The 15,944-nt window shown below is 34.0% G+C and overlaps 1 protein-coding gene across 3 annotated transcripts in view; it reads right to left on the reverse strand.

The window, feature by feature from the left end:
* Window positions 1-15,944, reverse strand: part of LOC138700168 (DDB1- and CUL4-associated factor 5) — a 159,461-nt gene that overhangs the window by 40,815 nt on the left and 102,702 nt on the right. For all 3 annotated transcript variants that reach the window (XM_069826578.1, XM_069826577.1, XM_069826579.1), the window contains exons 4-5: window positions 11,855-11,984; window positions 11,084-11,364 (exon numbers count right to left, since the gene is read on the reverse strand). In XM_069826578.1, coding sequence (XP_069682679.1) covers window positions 11,084-11,364; window positions 11,855-11,984 — 411 coding nt within the window. The remainder of the gene's footprint in view (window positions 1-11,083; window positions 11,365-11,854; window positions 11,985-15,944) is intronic.

Consider the following 15,944-nt stretch of genomic DNA (forward strand, 5'->3'; position numbering starts at 1 on the left):
CTCTCTGTGAAGCAGATTTGAATAATTTCAAGGAAAAATTGTTCTGGGGCTGGGTATCGATTCCGGAACCCTTTGCTTAGCACATGAATGCTCTCCCAACTGAGCTACCCCAGAAACTAACTATACACGACGTCACAATTTTTCCTTTATATCCACACAACTCAAATGGGCTGACAGGGAGCTACTACCTGAAAGTCAGATTTGCATAATATATTCGTTACTGGAGATACGCTAACAGGAAGCCACAATTTAAATCACACAGAATTTGTGTGCACTCAAAGTTGAGTTCTGGTGTCTTGTCAGCCCATTTGAGTTGTGTGGATATAAAGGAAAAATTGTGACGGTGTCGTATATAGTTCCTGAGGTAGCTCAGTCGGGAGAGCATTCATGCGCTAAGCGAAGGGTCCCAGAATCGATATCCGGCCCCAGAACAATTTTTTCTTGAAATTATTCATACCTGCTTTACAGGCAGCTACTACCTGAAAGCCAGATTTGCATAAAAGAAGTTACTATTCACTTTTTTTTCTACTCCTTCCACACGAATAAGTACAGTGCAAGGTCATGCATTCTCGTATTCGAAAACAATTTTGCTTCCTGGACACTATTACATAGTACACAACATAACTTTGTGAATGCCTTCACTTAAATACAATTGCTGCATTGCATATTATGATCAGTACTTCTAGATCAATAAAAATTCCCACAATGATGTGCATCACTATCTGTAGTATGCCAGATGGAATTCTGGACATCTTTTAACTTTTAAGACAGATCGTAAGAATGCGTCGAGCTGAATGGTGACTTCATGAAGCCGTTCTTGCCCGCATGGCAAGGCTTTGTGCAATACCAGAAGCCACAAAGTAAGAAGCACCATTGCTCAAGCACTATGTAATACGGAGTTTACTGTTTTCGAAGAGATTCACGGTCTATCAACCACAGGCAGTACTCGTAGGATAGATATGATTGCTTTCCAGGACCATCATAGAGGTTTTATAATTGACCCTACAGTTCGTTTCAAGACTTGCAAGAGCCAACTGCAAGATGTCCATAAGGAAAAACAATTCATCTATGAGGCAACAATCCCGTATTATCAAGAGAAATATCAATTACAACAGATAGACGTAATAGTCTTGATGGTCAGAGCAAGAGGATCCATCCCAAAGCAGTTTGTTGATTTTTGCAAGGCTTTTCATTTGCCATCATCTATAATTACCAATGTTTGTTTACTTGCGTAGAAATATTCGATTGCATTATTAAGAAATCACCTCAGATAAGACATTGCAGTGTAATTTATTTCTTTCTCTTCTTGCACCTTTTTAGATTCACAAAAAATTATCCATGTAATAATATGTACTATTTAAAATTTTGTTTTGTAAATGGTATACTTTGTCTTCTAGGCAATCCCTGTTTAGGGAAAGTGTTTGATGATGATAATAATAATAATAATAATAATAATAATAATAATAATAATAATAATAATAATATAATAAAGATTCAATATATTTCAAATACCAAGTATATTTGAATGGAACTTTTTATTTACTCATTATGATATTATTATTATTATTATTATTATTATTATTATTATTATTATTTTTAGTGGGTTATTTTATGATCTTGTATCAACATCTCTGGTTATTTAGCATCCAAACAAAATGATGGTGGTAATACCGGTGAAATGAGTTCAGGGTCCAGTACCAATAGTTACTCAGCATTTGCTCATATTGGGTTGAGGGAAAATCCCGGAAAAAAAATCCTGAACCAGATAACTTGCCCCGACTGGGATTTGAACCCAGGTCACCTAGTTTCACAGTCAGACGCTACTCCACAGGTGTGGACATCATCATCATCATCATCATTTATTCTTCAAAATTCAAAATTGCTTATCAATCTCACATTGAAATACATATTACAAATTGCTGTATAAATAAAATTATAACTGGGTCACATCTGAAAAAGCAAGAGGCTTGAGGTCGGGTGTGACCAATAATAGAACTGTACAAAAAAAAAATATATATTCAAAACTGCGATTAAACTATTAACTATAATAATTACAGTACGCCATTTTTACTCTTGTTGAGTTCCTGTTTCTATTGTGTGTTGTAGACGGCTTGTGTTTATGTAACTTATTATAGATTTTGATTAATGTTTATCATATTGGTAACTGAAGCTGTGATGAATTATGGCATATAAATTTCCAATCTGACATTTGTCTTTAATACTAATAGACGGAGCTATTTGTTTTCATTTCATTATAGCCTATCTGAGGGGGCAATAACAAAATCCATTATTTTAAAACTCTTGTATCGCGTTAAATATCAGTCCTATCAAAATTTTGCATAGAATAAAACTTATCGGAAATCATTTTTAAAGAAACTTTTGTTATGTAACATTTTTCATGAAAATCAATAATAAGCGAGATATTTTGATTTAATTCGGACCCCCTTATAACCCTCCTTTTAAATAAAGTATTTTGAACGCCATAAATACTCGTCAAAAGAAAAATAACTTTCGTACTCCATTGGCAAATCTATCATGCTATCAAAAATGAGTGCATTATATTGCAGTAAAAATTTTTAATAATCTCCCTATGGATATAAAAAATGAAACTCAAAACATAAGATTAGGCCCAAATTGAAGAAGTATCTAATTTCTCACGCCTTCTATTCTGTAGGTGAACTTATGACATTCAATAACACTGTATGAATATTTCTGTCTTGTATTAAGTATCATTACTAACTCCTTATGTTGTACTAGTATATTGTAAAAAACTTCTGTATATACAATATTTCAACTAGACTGTGACTATGAATTAAGACTTTGTAGTACAGATGAGTTAGCCAGAGCTTGACTGGCATCAGTGAAAAGTCGTATGTGTAGTAACTGCTGTGCCATGGCAGTGATCAGACCTCTTGCTCGTGTAGGTTTTGGGTTTAGTTATGCAAACATGTTCACACAGTGAGGGTGCAACTATATACCGTACATTTAGAACAGACTAGAGTAGTGTGTCCATTATGAAATACAGCCTTGAACAACAAGTATTTATTTACGACAACTTTGTGAAAAACGAATCTTGGAGAACAGTTGTAACAAACTTCCATCTGTCATTCCCTGATTTTCCAGAGCCTTCTAAAGCAATGATTCACAATTTAGTTAAGAAATTTCGTACAACTTGATCAGTATTGGATAAGAAACGACATATGTGAGCATGTTCTTACTGAGGAATGTTGGATGAAATTGACTACCGACTAGAGAGAAGTCCTACGACGTCATTCCGCTGTGTAGCCAGGGGCATATTTTGCGGACTACCGGGGCTACCGGCGGTAGCCCAAGGAAATTACAAATGAAAAAGTTTATAATATAACATAATGTAATAATTTTGTATTACTGTATTAGTTTTACCACAGTAATTAAAATTAAAGTAATTGTTAGATTTATATGTGCTCTCTGCTCTCGAAAAGAAACAAGTTGTCAAGGCGGCATCACTGGAGAAACTGTTGCTGCGAAGGGTAGCCTGTGACCGTTCCGCTCACGTCGCACAACTGCCCGTCCCCCACTCCCTTCAGTTTCTATCGTGCAGTGTAGGCGGGTGAGTTGCCGCTCTCGTGATCGGTTTCTTGGAAGGCGCGAAGCAATAATACGCTTAGTACGCTAGCTCATTAATGTGATTGTGTTCTTGCAGTGCAGTATTTTAAATTTGTGATTTGTTCGAGTGTCTAAGAGTTATATTAATTGTGAATTATTAAGTTTTTAATTTCCCAATTAAGTGATATTGTGAAAAATATGGCAGAACAAGTTTCTGGAGAGGTTTGTGTTGAAAATGAGTGTGTAATAGAAGGTTTATTAAAAGTGCCTTTTAACCGTCGTACATACAACGAGAAAGTTGAAATTGTGAAAATGGAAAGACCAACTCCTGAGTTAAATTTGTCCATGGACGTAAAAGAAAAACAGCGTGAGTACACACGCCATTTCACTTCAACATCATATGGTAAGTGGAATTGGTTGTGTGGTAGTTCTAAACTGTCTAAACTATTTTGCTGGCCATGTTTGTTATTTAGCTGCGAAACTAATGTGTGGTCAAAAGAGGGGTTTTCTAATATGAACTCCCTTCGAACGGCAGTCCTAAAACACGACAAATCAAAAGCTCATATTTATAGTAGTATGAACTTTGCAAACTTTGGGAAGACAAGAATTGATTTACAGCTAGATAAGTAAAAAGCTCTACACATCAACCAACACAATGCTCTTGTGAAAAAAAATCGGGAGATTTTACTGCGTCTTATTAACGCAGTCTGCTTTCTAGGAAAACAAGAATTGGCTTTTCGGGGTCATAATGAGAGTGTGGAATCAGACAATAGAGGAAATTATATTGAATATTTAAGTTCCTTAAGTGAATTTGACCATTTACTGGCCAATCATCTTGAGAGTTCAACAGTATTCCGTGGTACTTCTCCTGCAATTCAGAATGACTTAATATTTGCTATAAGTGGGGTTATGATAAAGAACATAAAATCTGAAATAGAAGAAGCACCTTTTGTGGCCATTGTTGTTGATGAAACAAGTGACTGCTCTAATCAGAGTCAATTGTCCACTGTTTTAAGATACGTTGACAGTACTGCCAATGTTCAAGAACAGTTTATAGGATTCACAAATGTCAGTTCGGGCAAAACTGCTGCTGCTTTGTTTCAGCATGTGGAAGGTGTTATAGCAGAATACAATGTCGGCAATAAGTTAATTGCACAGACATACGATGGTGCTTCAGTTATGGCGGGAAATATTAATGGCTTAAAAACAAAAGTTCAAGAAAAGTATCCTCAAGCACTATTTGTCCATTGTTACAGCCATTTTCTCAATTTAGTTTTGCAACAAACTACTTTATCCATTCCAGAATGCCGCATTTTTTTCAAAACACTGTCGGGTTTAGCTGCATTTTTCTCATCATCTCCTAAAAGATCAGAAAAACTCAAGGAATTTATGTAAAAGAAACTCCCAAAAGTAGCACCAACTAGATGGAATTTTACATCTCGGCTTGTAAATACAGTAAAGGAATACAGAGAACAACTGACTGCTTTCTTTGAAAATATCATTTGTAATGACTCTGAAGAAAACTGGGATGATGATGTAATTGTGCAGGCTCAAGGATATTTGTATTTTTTCACACAGTTTCAGAATACATTTCTTCTTGAAGTCTATGCTAGAGTGTTCGCACATACAGATGTGCTCTACAGTATTCTTCAGACAAAAAGTCTAGACATAGCATACTGCTTGCAAGAGGTATCAAAGTTAAAACATACTATATCCGAGTTCAGACGTAGTGGGTTTCCGTCCATATGGAGTAATATGAAAAATGAAAATTCTTCAGACAATACAATGGAACCACCATTAAAGCGAAGAAAAGGAGATGATGAATTGAAATACAGGCAGCTGTACTACAGCATACTAGATCGTATGCACATGGAAATTACTGACAGATTTTCTGATTATGGAAAGCTTCAGTTCACACATCTACATTCTCAAAAATTTTCTGCTTATAGAGAAAACTTCCCGAATGAGGCACTAAACAAATTATTTCAGTCCTATAACAGTCACTTTGATCAAGTACGTTGGAAAAATGAATTAAGTGTAATATATTCAGCAGAAGTCTTGATTTTTCGAACAAACCTATCCATGAAATATTATCTGCCATATATGAAAACCAGCTGAACCAAGTTATTCCTGAAGTCCTTAAATTAGCAACATTAATTGTGACAATACCAGCTACGTCAGCATCGGTAGAAAGAACATTTTCTGCGTTGAAGAGAATAAAATCCTACTGTAGATCAACTCATACACAAGAACGTTTATCCGGCTTGACACTGATGTCCATTGAATAGTCATTTCTACAGAAACTTCGCAAGCGGCCCAACTGTAATTTCAATGACGAAGTCATCAAAGTATTTTCGTCCCAATCAAGACGTCTGGAATTCACATATAAATAGGTAAGGAATTTTATTATAGGGTTTTTAAAATATATTTTGTGTAATAATAGGGTCAGTGGTAGCCCAGACCCTTAAACCAGTATACACCACTGTGTGTAGCTCAGCAGATAGGGGTGTCACAGTCTTCAGTGATAAGAGGTACAAAACAATTAAAATTAAAACCTTACAAAATTTGTGTAGTTCACAGGTTAATAGAACCTGATTTTCAGAGCAGACTTAAGTTTTGCACGTGGTTCCAACAGTCAGTGTATGATGGACTACTTGACCTTACCTTAATTTTTTTATAGTGACCTTCATCCATTTCACAGTATTGTGTCCAATATTTGAATGTACCCCTAAAGACATTCGTAAGCATATCACCAGAATTTGCTGCAGATGCTTCTGGAATTTGATTTTTCAGGTCCTGTAGCTTTCTTAAGTTTGATTTTGTACACTTCTGACTTCATAACCCCAAGCAAAAAAGTCTGAGGACATCAAATCAGGTGAACGTGATGGCCATGACCATACTTGTGTTGAACTTCTGCCTATTCATTAGTTGGGAAAGCCTTGATTTAGGTATGTTCTCACAACTAACGCAAAATATGTAGCTGCCCCATCTTGCTGAAAGACAACGGTGTCGTCAATATCATCCTGCTGTAGCCATGACTCAAGAAATTATTCCTGCATGTCCAAATAAGTGCTGCCTGTAATGGTAGCGTCTGTGAACATGACCATAAACAGTGGTTTTTGTGAACCCAAGTCATACATTTACTTTTGGCCTTGACCTCAATTAAATCATAACACACTGCCTACGAACTGCATAATCTTCGTCGTCTAGTTTGTGCAACACCTGAATGTGATAAGTTGCTTTTTTCGATGTGAAGTTCAAAACAGTTGAACTTGGCATATTTAGCTGGTTACTTAAATGACGACTCTATGCTTGATGGCTCCTTTCAATGATTTCTTAAATACGTTCCGCAATCTGCTTGGCATAGAAGGTCTACCAGAATGTGACTCATCAGCAACATTTTCTGTCCTCTGAAATGTATTGACAAGGAGTCTGATGTTTGCTTGTGTTGGCACCAGTTTTCGGAATTTACGTGTAAACTTCTGTTGCACCTCTGCATATGTTAAAATGTGCAATCAAACACTGACAATAACCACCCATTCTTAAATACTCAGCGTACTAATAGATTAGTGTGAAACAATAAAGAAATTTCAATATTTACTCAAAAATGGATCGAGACTTTGTGTACACCCTGTATTTCACTCCTCCTCACTCACCAAAATGTAAGACTGAAGAAGGTCTAAGGCATAGTTGTAATTGAGGATGTAGCTGCAGTAAGAGCCCATACTCAAAAATGCTGTTCTGAGATATATAGAGTTAAAATTTTTAAAGCATTGCACTAAATGTACTAACCAATGAATATGAAACTGCTGGATAAGTATTGTGTTTTTTACATAATATAACAGAAATGCTAAAAGCATTTTAATCCAATGTTATATATTTAAAGAATAATGTATAAAAGTAATGCATGTTATGGGCCCCTTTTCTGGAGAACGTACTTTCAATAAAAATAAATATAAGCTGTGTGTAGTCTTCATAAGAATTTATTATTTATATTTTTATTAAAATACAACAATATTATTAATATTCATTAGCATTTTTTGTAACTTGAGTTATTTTCCACATAATATAGCAAATATCGAACATTTCAAAAAGTTAGAAATGTTTTCAAAACAAAATAACGAATCATGAATATTTAGAACTTACAACATACTTTCCACACAAAATAAATCATGAACATTTTGTAAAGTTAAAAATGTTTTCAAAACGAAATAAGGAATAGAAGTTTATCAAACAAGGTAACATATCATGAACATGTTGAATAGTAAAATATGTTTTTGAAACGATGTAGGACATTATCTTTGTTCATTCCACATCCATATTTTCCATGTGATTTCCCTCTTCATCTCTGTCATCACTTTCACTCTCCTCTTCATCTTCCATAGTCTCAGAAGCTTGGAAAAAAGACTCATAAAATGAGTTCCTTTCCTCTTTTACATATGGAAATAAGTCACTGACATCCTTAACTTTACTTTTCTTCAGTAGAACTCGAGATGCTGATTGAAAATCCAGTCTTGGAGGGCAGTTTTTCATGTATGAAAAAGGCACTAATACTTCATTGTATGTTTTTGAGCATGCAATATATCCACTGGGTTTATATATTTTAAGATGACAAGCTGTTGTACTTTGAATACGGTTCCCTTTGCCAAAGAAACTTTTCGGAAGAATGGAATCAATGCTTTTTCCCAGTCGTAGATGATGGAAATATCATGGAAAAGACAAAATGGTGAAGGATTTTGAGGACACAGGACTATGGCTTCTGAGTATGGTTGGAGGGTTTGAATCTCTTCTTTTCTTTTGATTTTTGACTTCATTAATCCAAAATTTCGATCGTATTGTCCGAAAGAGTGTCCTCGAACAAGAAAGAGTTGGGTCACATTTACTTGAAAGGTCTTGGACAACCAGGAACAGAATTTCAACATTGTGCAATTCTTATTTTGGCCACCTATGGAATCAGATAGGAAAATAATTTCCTTCAAATTTGGGTACTCAGATTTATTTTTTGTGAGACAATCAAATAAAAATGAAGCCATAGAATTGGGACCCTTCTTTGATTGCAACTCCATAAATGTATAAAAGAATGAGGAGTCATCATTGTGTACATGAATATTGAAAATATACTACTAGAGAATCTCTTGTACAATTGCTTCGTCACATTTAGTTTAGGTAAGGGAGGTTTTGTCCATAATCGAATTCGACCATTAATATTTCATTACTTGATTTTGATTTAGTACTGTAATCCCTTTTAGTGGATTCATATTTCTTCACTTTTTCCTTGTGCAATCTATACTCAAGGATACATTCATCATTTGGATTTGTTTGAAGCTTAATCTCAGATTATGTACAGAAATCGCATACATCTGATTTTGGCCTGGAAAAGCAAAAGTTGTTTTCCGAAAAAATTTGAAACATGTTTTATAAGCCACTTTAAACTTTTGTTCAGTCTGCTGTTCAAAATATTCTGAAAAGCATTGTGCAGTTCCTTCACTGTAATATCAGGATTTTCAAAATATAGTCTATTGGTGTTACCCTGAGAATAACTTGGATGACGAGGAATGCTTTTAAGGTATGTCAGTGCTAGATTCCAAATTCCATCTTCAAGTATATTTGGACGATTTGTGTGTTTTCCCCTTTTCTCTTCAAAAGTTTCGCCTTCAATAATTTTTTTCTGTATTACTCTAAGACCCTTAGCTGAAATTTGCATTAAATTGATCATGAAGGACCGACATACCTTTATATTATGTCCTCCACTTTTCAAAATGTACTTCCAGCAATGTTCCCTTTTAAATTTATGGGTACAAGTTTTCCTGTGCCTAGCAGCTTCTGTTTCTACACATAAACATCCCCCTAAATGTATATATCTTGGGACTCTTTACTTTGCCCACTCCAAAAGAATCAAAAATATTTCTTTGATCAATCAGAGTTAGGTTAGAAAATAATTACTGTTACAACATTTCGTAACGTAAATTAAAGTTGTATTTTTAATATTGTCCCTGACATGGAGATATATGCTTGTCCACTCTGTTTTCTGGTTTTCCAATTATTCTTATTAACAGGTTTTACTTTCACTCCTTTACTTATTGATTTCAATACTGTTGATATACGGTACTATTTAACATTTTGAGTTACCTATTAACAATGCTCAACACTAAACATGTTCTATTGATAAAGGGCCTATAACATATCTATATTAATAATAAATCTGTAACCGAAATTTTTGTGGTAATTTTCGCTTTTCCAAAAATAATTGGTGTTTACATGTATAATTAACCATCCTGAGACCGAAAATCACTTTTTTGAAATTTTTGTCTGTCTGTCTGTTACCTTTTCACGCGATAATGGCTGAACTATGAAAATTTGAATATGAATTAAGTTCGTTCTAACTTAGATTTTAGGCTATATGGCGTTCTTACACTTAAAAAATGTCGCTATTCATGATTATAAGCTGTTTTATCAATTTTATTCTTCAATTTACAAAGATATGCCAATCAAGTTAATTTGGACAAAGATTTAAGTTTAGATAAACAATGGTGCGAATTCAATTCCAATAGTTCTGCAAGCACTGAAACTTTCTCAGAACTCTTAAAAATATGTCGTTTCTATTTCTCTATCCCAAGTCACAATGGAAGTGCTGAGAGAATATTTTCCCTAATATCTGTTCAATGGACAAAAGAATGCGGCAATCCAAAGAACGAAATTGCATGCTAACGGAGACAGAGGTATCATCATGGTGAAACATAATTTCAATGGCATGTCCTATGAACAGTTCCATAGTTATTTGGTACAAGATAGAAGTTTGTCTCTTCAGGCTCTTGTGCACAAAGTGGGCTCCACTGACAAGTAGGATACAGATGTAATACTGATCCAGCAACTAGTGAGAAAACTGAGTAAGGTGAGCCATCGTTTTTATCTTTAATTTTGTTCATACCAATTTTTAAAAAGTCCTCCTTTTTTTCAGCAATGTCCTCTTATTTTAGATTCCATGTCCTCCTATAGAATTTCTTCTCATGGTAACCCTAATCAATATCATCATATAAAATTTGAATATTAATGTCTCCAACTACTGTATGTTAATTAGAGGTATGACTTGGGTATGCTTTTGTAGATAGTTATTTAAGCTACATAAGAAATTGTTTTTATTGAAAAAATTAGTTGATCTATAGATAGCTGTTATAATAAATTCGATATTATTTACTGTCAAATTTATATGTAAGTTATTAAATTCATTAATATTATCATTAATTAAAGATACTCTAAATAAATTATTTACATATACCAATACATCATCACATTATATTTACTTTTATGAACATATTATAATCTTCTATATCATAACTTACATCAAGATCAAGTTTTTATTTATACTAAGGATATTCACATGACGATTTTTGGTGTATCTCTCACAAAAACACTTCACATGTTACTGCATACTGAAACCTTCCACTGAATCAATGAAATCAAAGCATGGACGTATTTTCATTAGAAATCTTTCACTTACCTTTAATTTCTGATGGAGGTATTTGCCAAACATAAAGGTTAAAATCATCAGACCCTGACAAGACGTACTGATCATCTTCTCCAGCAAAACAACAGCTCTTCATGGTACAAGAATTGTAGTATCCAGCATGATCAAACTGACATATGTGCATTGGAGAATGTACTGCATACAATACTGGTGGTAATCGGCGTCGTAAAGCTAGGATTTGTGTACCACGCTGGTTAAAACGTACACTCATGCAACTTTGAGAAGCATTCTGACCACCATAACGCATTACAACCCTGAAGAACAAAATTCATTAAAATTGCATTACCCTATCCTTTGAAATCTTCACAAATAAATTAAAGTTACATTTTTGCAGTTATTTAAATTTTATTTTTACACTACCACATGTTTAATTAAAGTAACTCATTCAATGAACTCTTAATGAAATATTAAAAAAAAATTAATTGGAGATTTATACATTGCTAATTTTCCTTTTAATTTCACATGCAAAGAAATTCATGAAGCTATTGAATAGCCCTTTCAATTCAATCTATATTACAGATGTCGTAATTTATTTGTATGCAAATTTTAAACCTCAATGTAAACTCATGTCACAGAGAATCTAATCTGAAATCTACCGAGAGTGAAGAAGTACAGATAACAATATAACTTCAATCAAGTGTTAAATATTATATCCCCTATTGAATAAGAGAAACCTAAAATAATACTAATCACATTCTAATTACAATATATAAATATAAAAAATGCCTTCACTGAAGTACTTACTGACGTGGTTTTCTTACATCCCACAAACCAACACCTTCTTTGGAATTGGCTGTTGTGAGTATTCTGGATTCCACTGGATTGAACATTACTGCATGAAATGCTGAGGTATAACTGGCAAGGCAAAATGGTTCTACAAAAGACGCAAGAAAATACGTAATTACTTCTTTAACATATAGCTAAAGAGTAGGAGTTAAAATAGATATGCTAAAGAGTAGGAGTTCAAATAGATATGTTTATCGTTTAATGTGTACACAGATTGAAGTCCATGAGGATTCACTGATCAGATACTGTTCAGCAGTTATAGTTCATTTATCTATCTGTCCAATTTTCATTTTCTTCCTCACGTGCACACAGTATAAATAAAGTTTCACATAATTTTTTTTTAATTACTTTCCTTGCGCCAGGCTGTCTATAAAGTCACTATCTATTTTCGGACAGAAACAGAAATGAACCAAAATATTAGCTTACCTCCTTAAAGACGTATTTTATAGAAACCTAAAGCAAACTACTCCTCATGACCATAAAGAAGAACAAAACTAAATTAATGAGTTTCCACGTGAGTGCCATCTGTATATTTGCAAAGTTCAAATTCCAAAGCTGTTTAAAAAAACATTTTCCAACATCTGTGGAGCAATCTGTGCAACTGCTTGCTGAAACTGATCATTGAGGTAGTCCTGGACAATGACTCCATCCTGCTCAAACACATCATGAATGATACCATCTTGAAGCAGCTGTGGCTCTAGAAATTGTTGGAGCATATTAAGGTAAACAGTTCCAGTTACTGTTTTTTCCACAAAGAAAGTAGGGCCATACACATGTGATTTTGTCATTCCAAGCCAATATTTAACCTCCCATGTAACAAATTCCTGTGGTTTTTCAATGGTCCAGATGCAATAGTTATTGTGGTTGATCTTTCCACAAGTGTGGAAGGTAACAAAAGGTAAATCTGGTCAACTAATTCTGTAATTCTGCATATGTAGCTGCTCGTTTTGGGTAATCTTCTTCATGAAGAACATGTAGGGAATGAATGTGGTAGGCTTTCTTCTCTAATCTTCTCTTCAAGATCTTATGGATAGTTGCTCTGGGAATTTAGTCTTTCAGATGCTCTGAGAAGTGATAGTTTGGTTCCTTTTCAAATAGGTCACATGTCAATGCAACACATTGGTCCGATGTGCCCACTTCTTTTCGCATCAAGAACAGATCCCGCTGCGTAAAATTTATGGAACAACTCATGTATAGCTTTATCGGTGGGTCCTCATTTGTTGAAATGTTGCTGAAATCTCTCTCGGATAACACTCATGTTTGTTCTTGGATGCAAAGTGTCACGACCAGGATACATCCTTTCTTATTAATTCCTGATCATAATCAATATGAAACATGTAAGTTAAAAAGCGACGAAAATAGATAGTAACTTTATAGACACTCTGTTATAATACAATACTGTCAACATAATTATGATATTTATAGCTAATATTTAAACAAAGGAATAAAGTGCTTAGGAAAATATTTAGGGCTGGGAGGGATGAAGTTACAGGAGAATGGAGAAAGTTGCACAATGTAGAACTGCACGCATTTTATTCCTCACCTGACATAATTAGGAATATTAAATCCAGACATTTGAGATGGACAAGGCATGTAACACGTATGGGCGAATCCAGAAATGCATATAGAGTGTTAGTTGGAAGATCAGAGGAGAAAAAGACCTTTGGGGAGGTCGAGATGTGAAGACAATATAAAAATGGATTTGAGAGAGAGGTGGGTTATGATTGTAGAGACTGAATTAATATTGCTCAGGATAGGGATCGATGGTGGGCTTATGTGGGGATGGCACTGAACCTCCGGGTTCCTTAGAAGCCATTTGTAAGTAAATATTTAAACAAAAGTATGTTTGATATCTGTTAAGGGCCGGTATTATAAACGCTGTTTAAACCTTACGTTCAGTTTAAACTGAAGTTTTTCGTTCTGCTTCATATTATAAATCTTAACTACCAGTTAATCTTGAGTTAACTTGAGTTTAACTTGATCGGTAGTTCTCTGCCGTTTAAACTGCAGTTCAAGGCTCAACAGTGCAAGATGGCGGTTCCTGCAATACACATGGATATTGCAGATATTTTCCAAGAACTTATGAGTGACAATAAGTGAGTGCTCAATATTACTGAATGACCACGGCGGCCAAGAATTTTTCGAAATAGGGTGCACTACTCTGAAATATGTATGTATGTATGTATGTATTTATTAACACTACAATTGGGTATACACCCGGTGGCAGTGATATATAATATACAATAATTATAATTACATGAAATAAAATAAACATAAATGAAATAAAATAAAATAAAATAAACTTAAATCTATAAATAGTAGATGCAATAAACCTAGGACTATAAATAAAAACTATTCTGTAATAATGCCTACGATAAGCAAAAGTAAATCTAACTTATAAGTACTTTTATTTCACCCAACTATTACCAATTTAAGTAATTACATATCATCTTAATTAATTGCACACCAACTTAATTACATATAATCTTAATTAATTACCTTAATGTATTTACATATCAACTAAATTTCATATCATCTTAATTAATTACATATCAATTTAATTAATTATTTATCAACTCGATTACATGACACAAATTAAATAATTACACGGCACCTTCAATTACATTTTCAGTCTAATCTTCTCAACCTTTCCTTAAATGTACTTATTTTAAGAGGACCACCCTGAAAGACTGTCACAGATAAGCTGTTCCAGTCTACTATTGTGAAGTTAACAAAGGAAAATTTTGTCACGTCGTTCTTTGTTTTCTACATTTAAACTTCCTAACATGATCAGCCATTCCTAAGTATGATGGTGTTGCTAATCTAGCATTGATATCGGTCCATGCTTTGTGTCCCATTTGTGCCTTAAACAATGCGGTGAGTCTGGTTTTTCGTCGCCTTGATTTGAGAAGTTCCCAACTTAAGTCTTTTACTATCTCCTCACCATGTCCCTTCCCCATTTTGACATATTTTGCTTCTTGCGTTGGACCTTTTCTATTGAATCAATTTGGTTTTGTCTGTACGGATCCCAACCTAAATCATAAATGAACATAAGTTTTAAAACAGATTGAGGCTTTCGAAACAAACAGTCTTAACCTTCAGAATTAGGCATATAGTCCTAACCTTGTTTCAAAAAATTTAAACTCGGATACAACATGCAACAGAAAAATGAGAAAGTGCTTGATTCTGTATGGAGTTACGTCGTGGATGGTCATGCAAGGTTTAGTTTGGTTGCATTGTGTTTGGGAGTATAATGTTGGTAGCCAGCATTGAGAAACTATTTGAGGTTAAGTCTGATAAGCATACTGACATATGTAGTATTAGTCCTCTTTACGTTTTATTATGATACTCTCTCTGATATCGAAAAACAAAGATGTTTCTTAATGAAGATTCTCCACAAGTGTTGGGTATTTTAAATCAATAAAATATAATTAAACAATTGTGATCGTCTTCTTTTCTTTTCTAGCAGTAATACCAATCATATTCCACTACGGTTTAACTTAACCGAGACTCTGTAATACGGCACGTTGAGTTAAACTCATGGTTAGGCCTAAGGGAGATAATCATTTGTATGTGAACATGATTAATCAAAGTATTAATAAAAGAAGGTAAAAAAATGTTTCAATACACATGCTGCATGTGTAGCTGTAAATTGTAATTTCAGAGCTGTAGGACAACAGCAAGCAGATGCTAATTCGCCCATATTTCCTGGAATCTCCCCTATTTTACCTTATAAAATTGCAATCTCCCATCCACTGTATTTTTCTGGATTTCTCCCACATTAACCATATAATATAATAAATTAAATTTTAGCATTGCGGTATATATTTTTGTATTAAAAGTTTGGTATTAAAAATTATAATTTATAACTGCAATAGGCATGACTTATCAGCCTGACAGCCTCTCAAGGAGATAAAAATACATAAATCAGAGTGATAATTGTCCAATTATAAAATTAAATATACCGTACCAATAGTGTAAAACTTTTAGACTATGTAATGAGTATGTGTGTTTATTAATTGCAGCCATGTGTTAGACATTAAAATTT

Source organism: Periplaneta americana, chromosome 5, assembly GCF_040183065.1.
Source record: "Periplaneta americana isolate PAMFEO1 chromosome 5, P.americana_PAMFEO1_priV1, whole genome shotgun sequence".
NCBI classification, from domain to species: Eukaryota; Metazoa; Arthropoda; class Insecta; order Blattodea; family Blattidae; genus Periplaneta; species Periplaneta americana.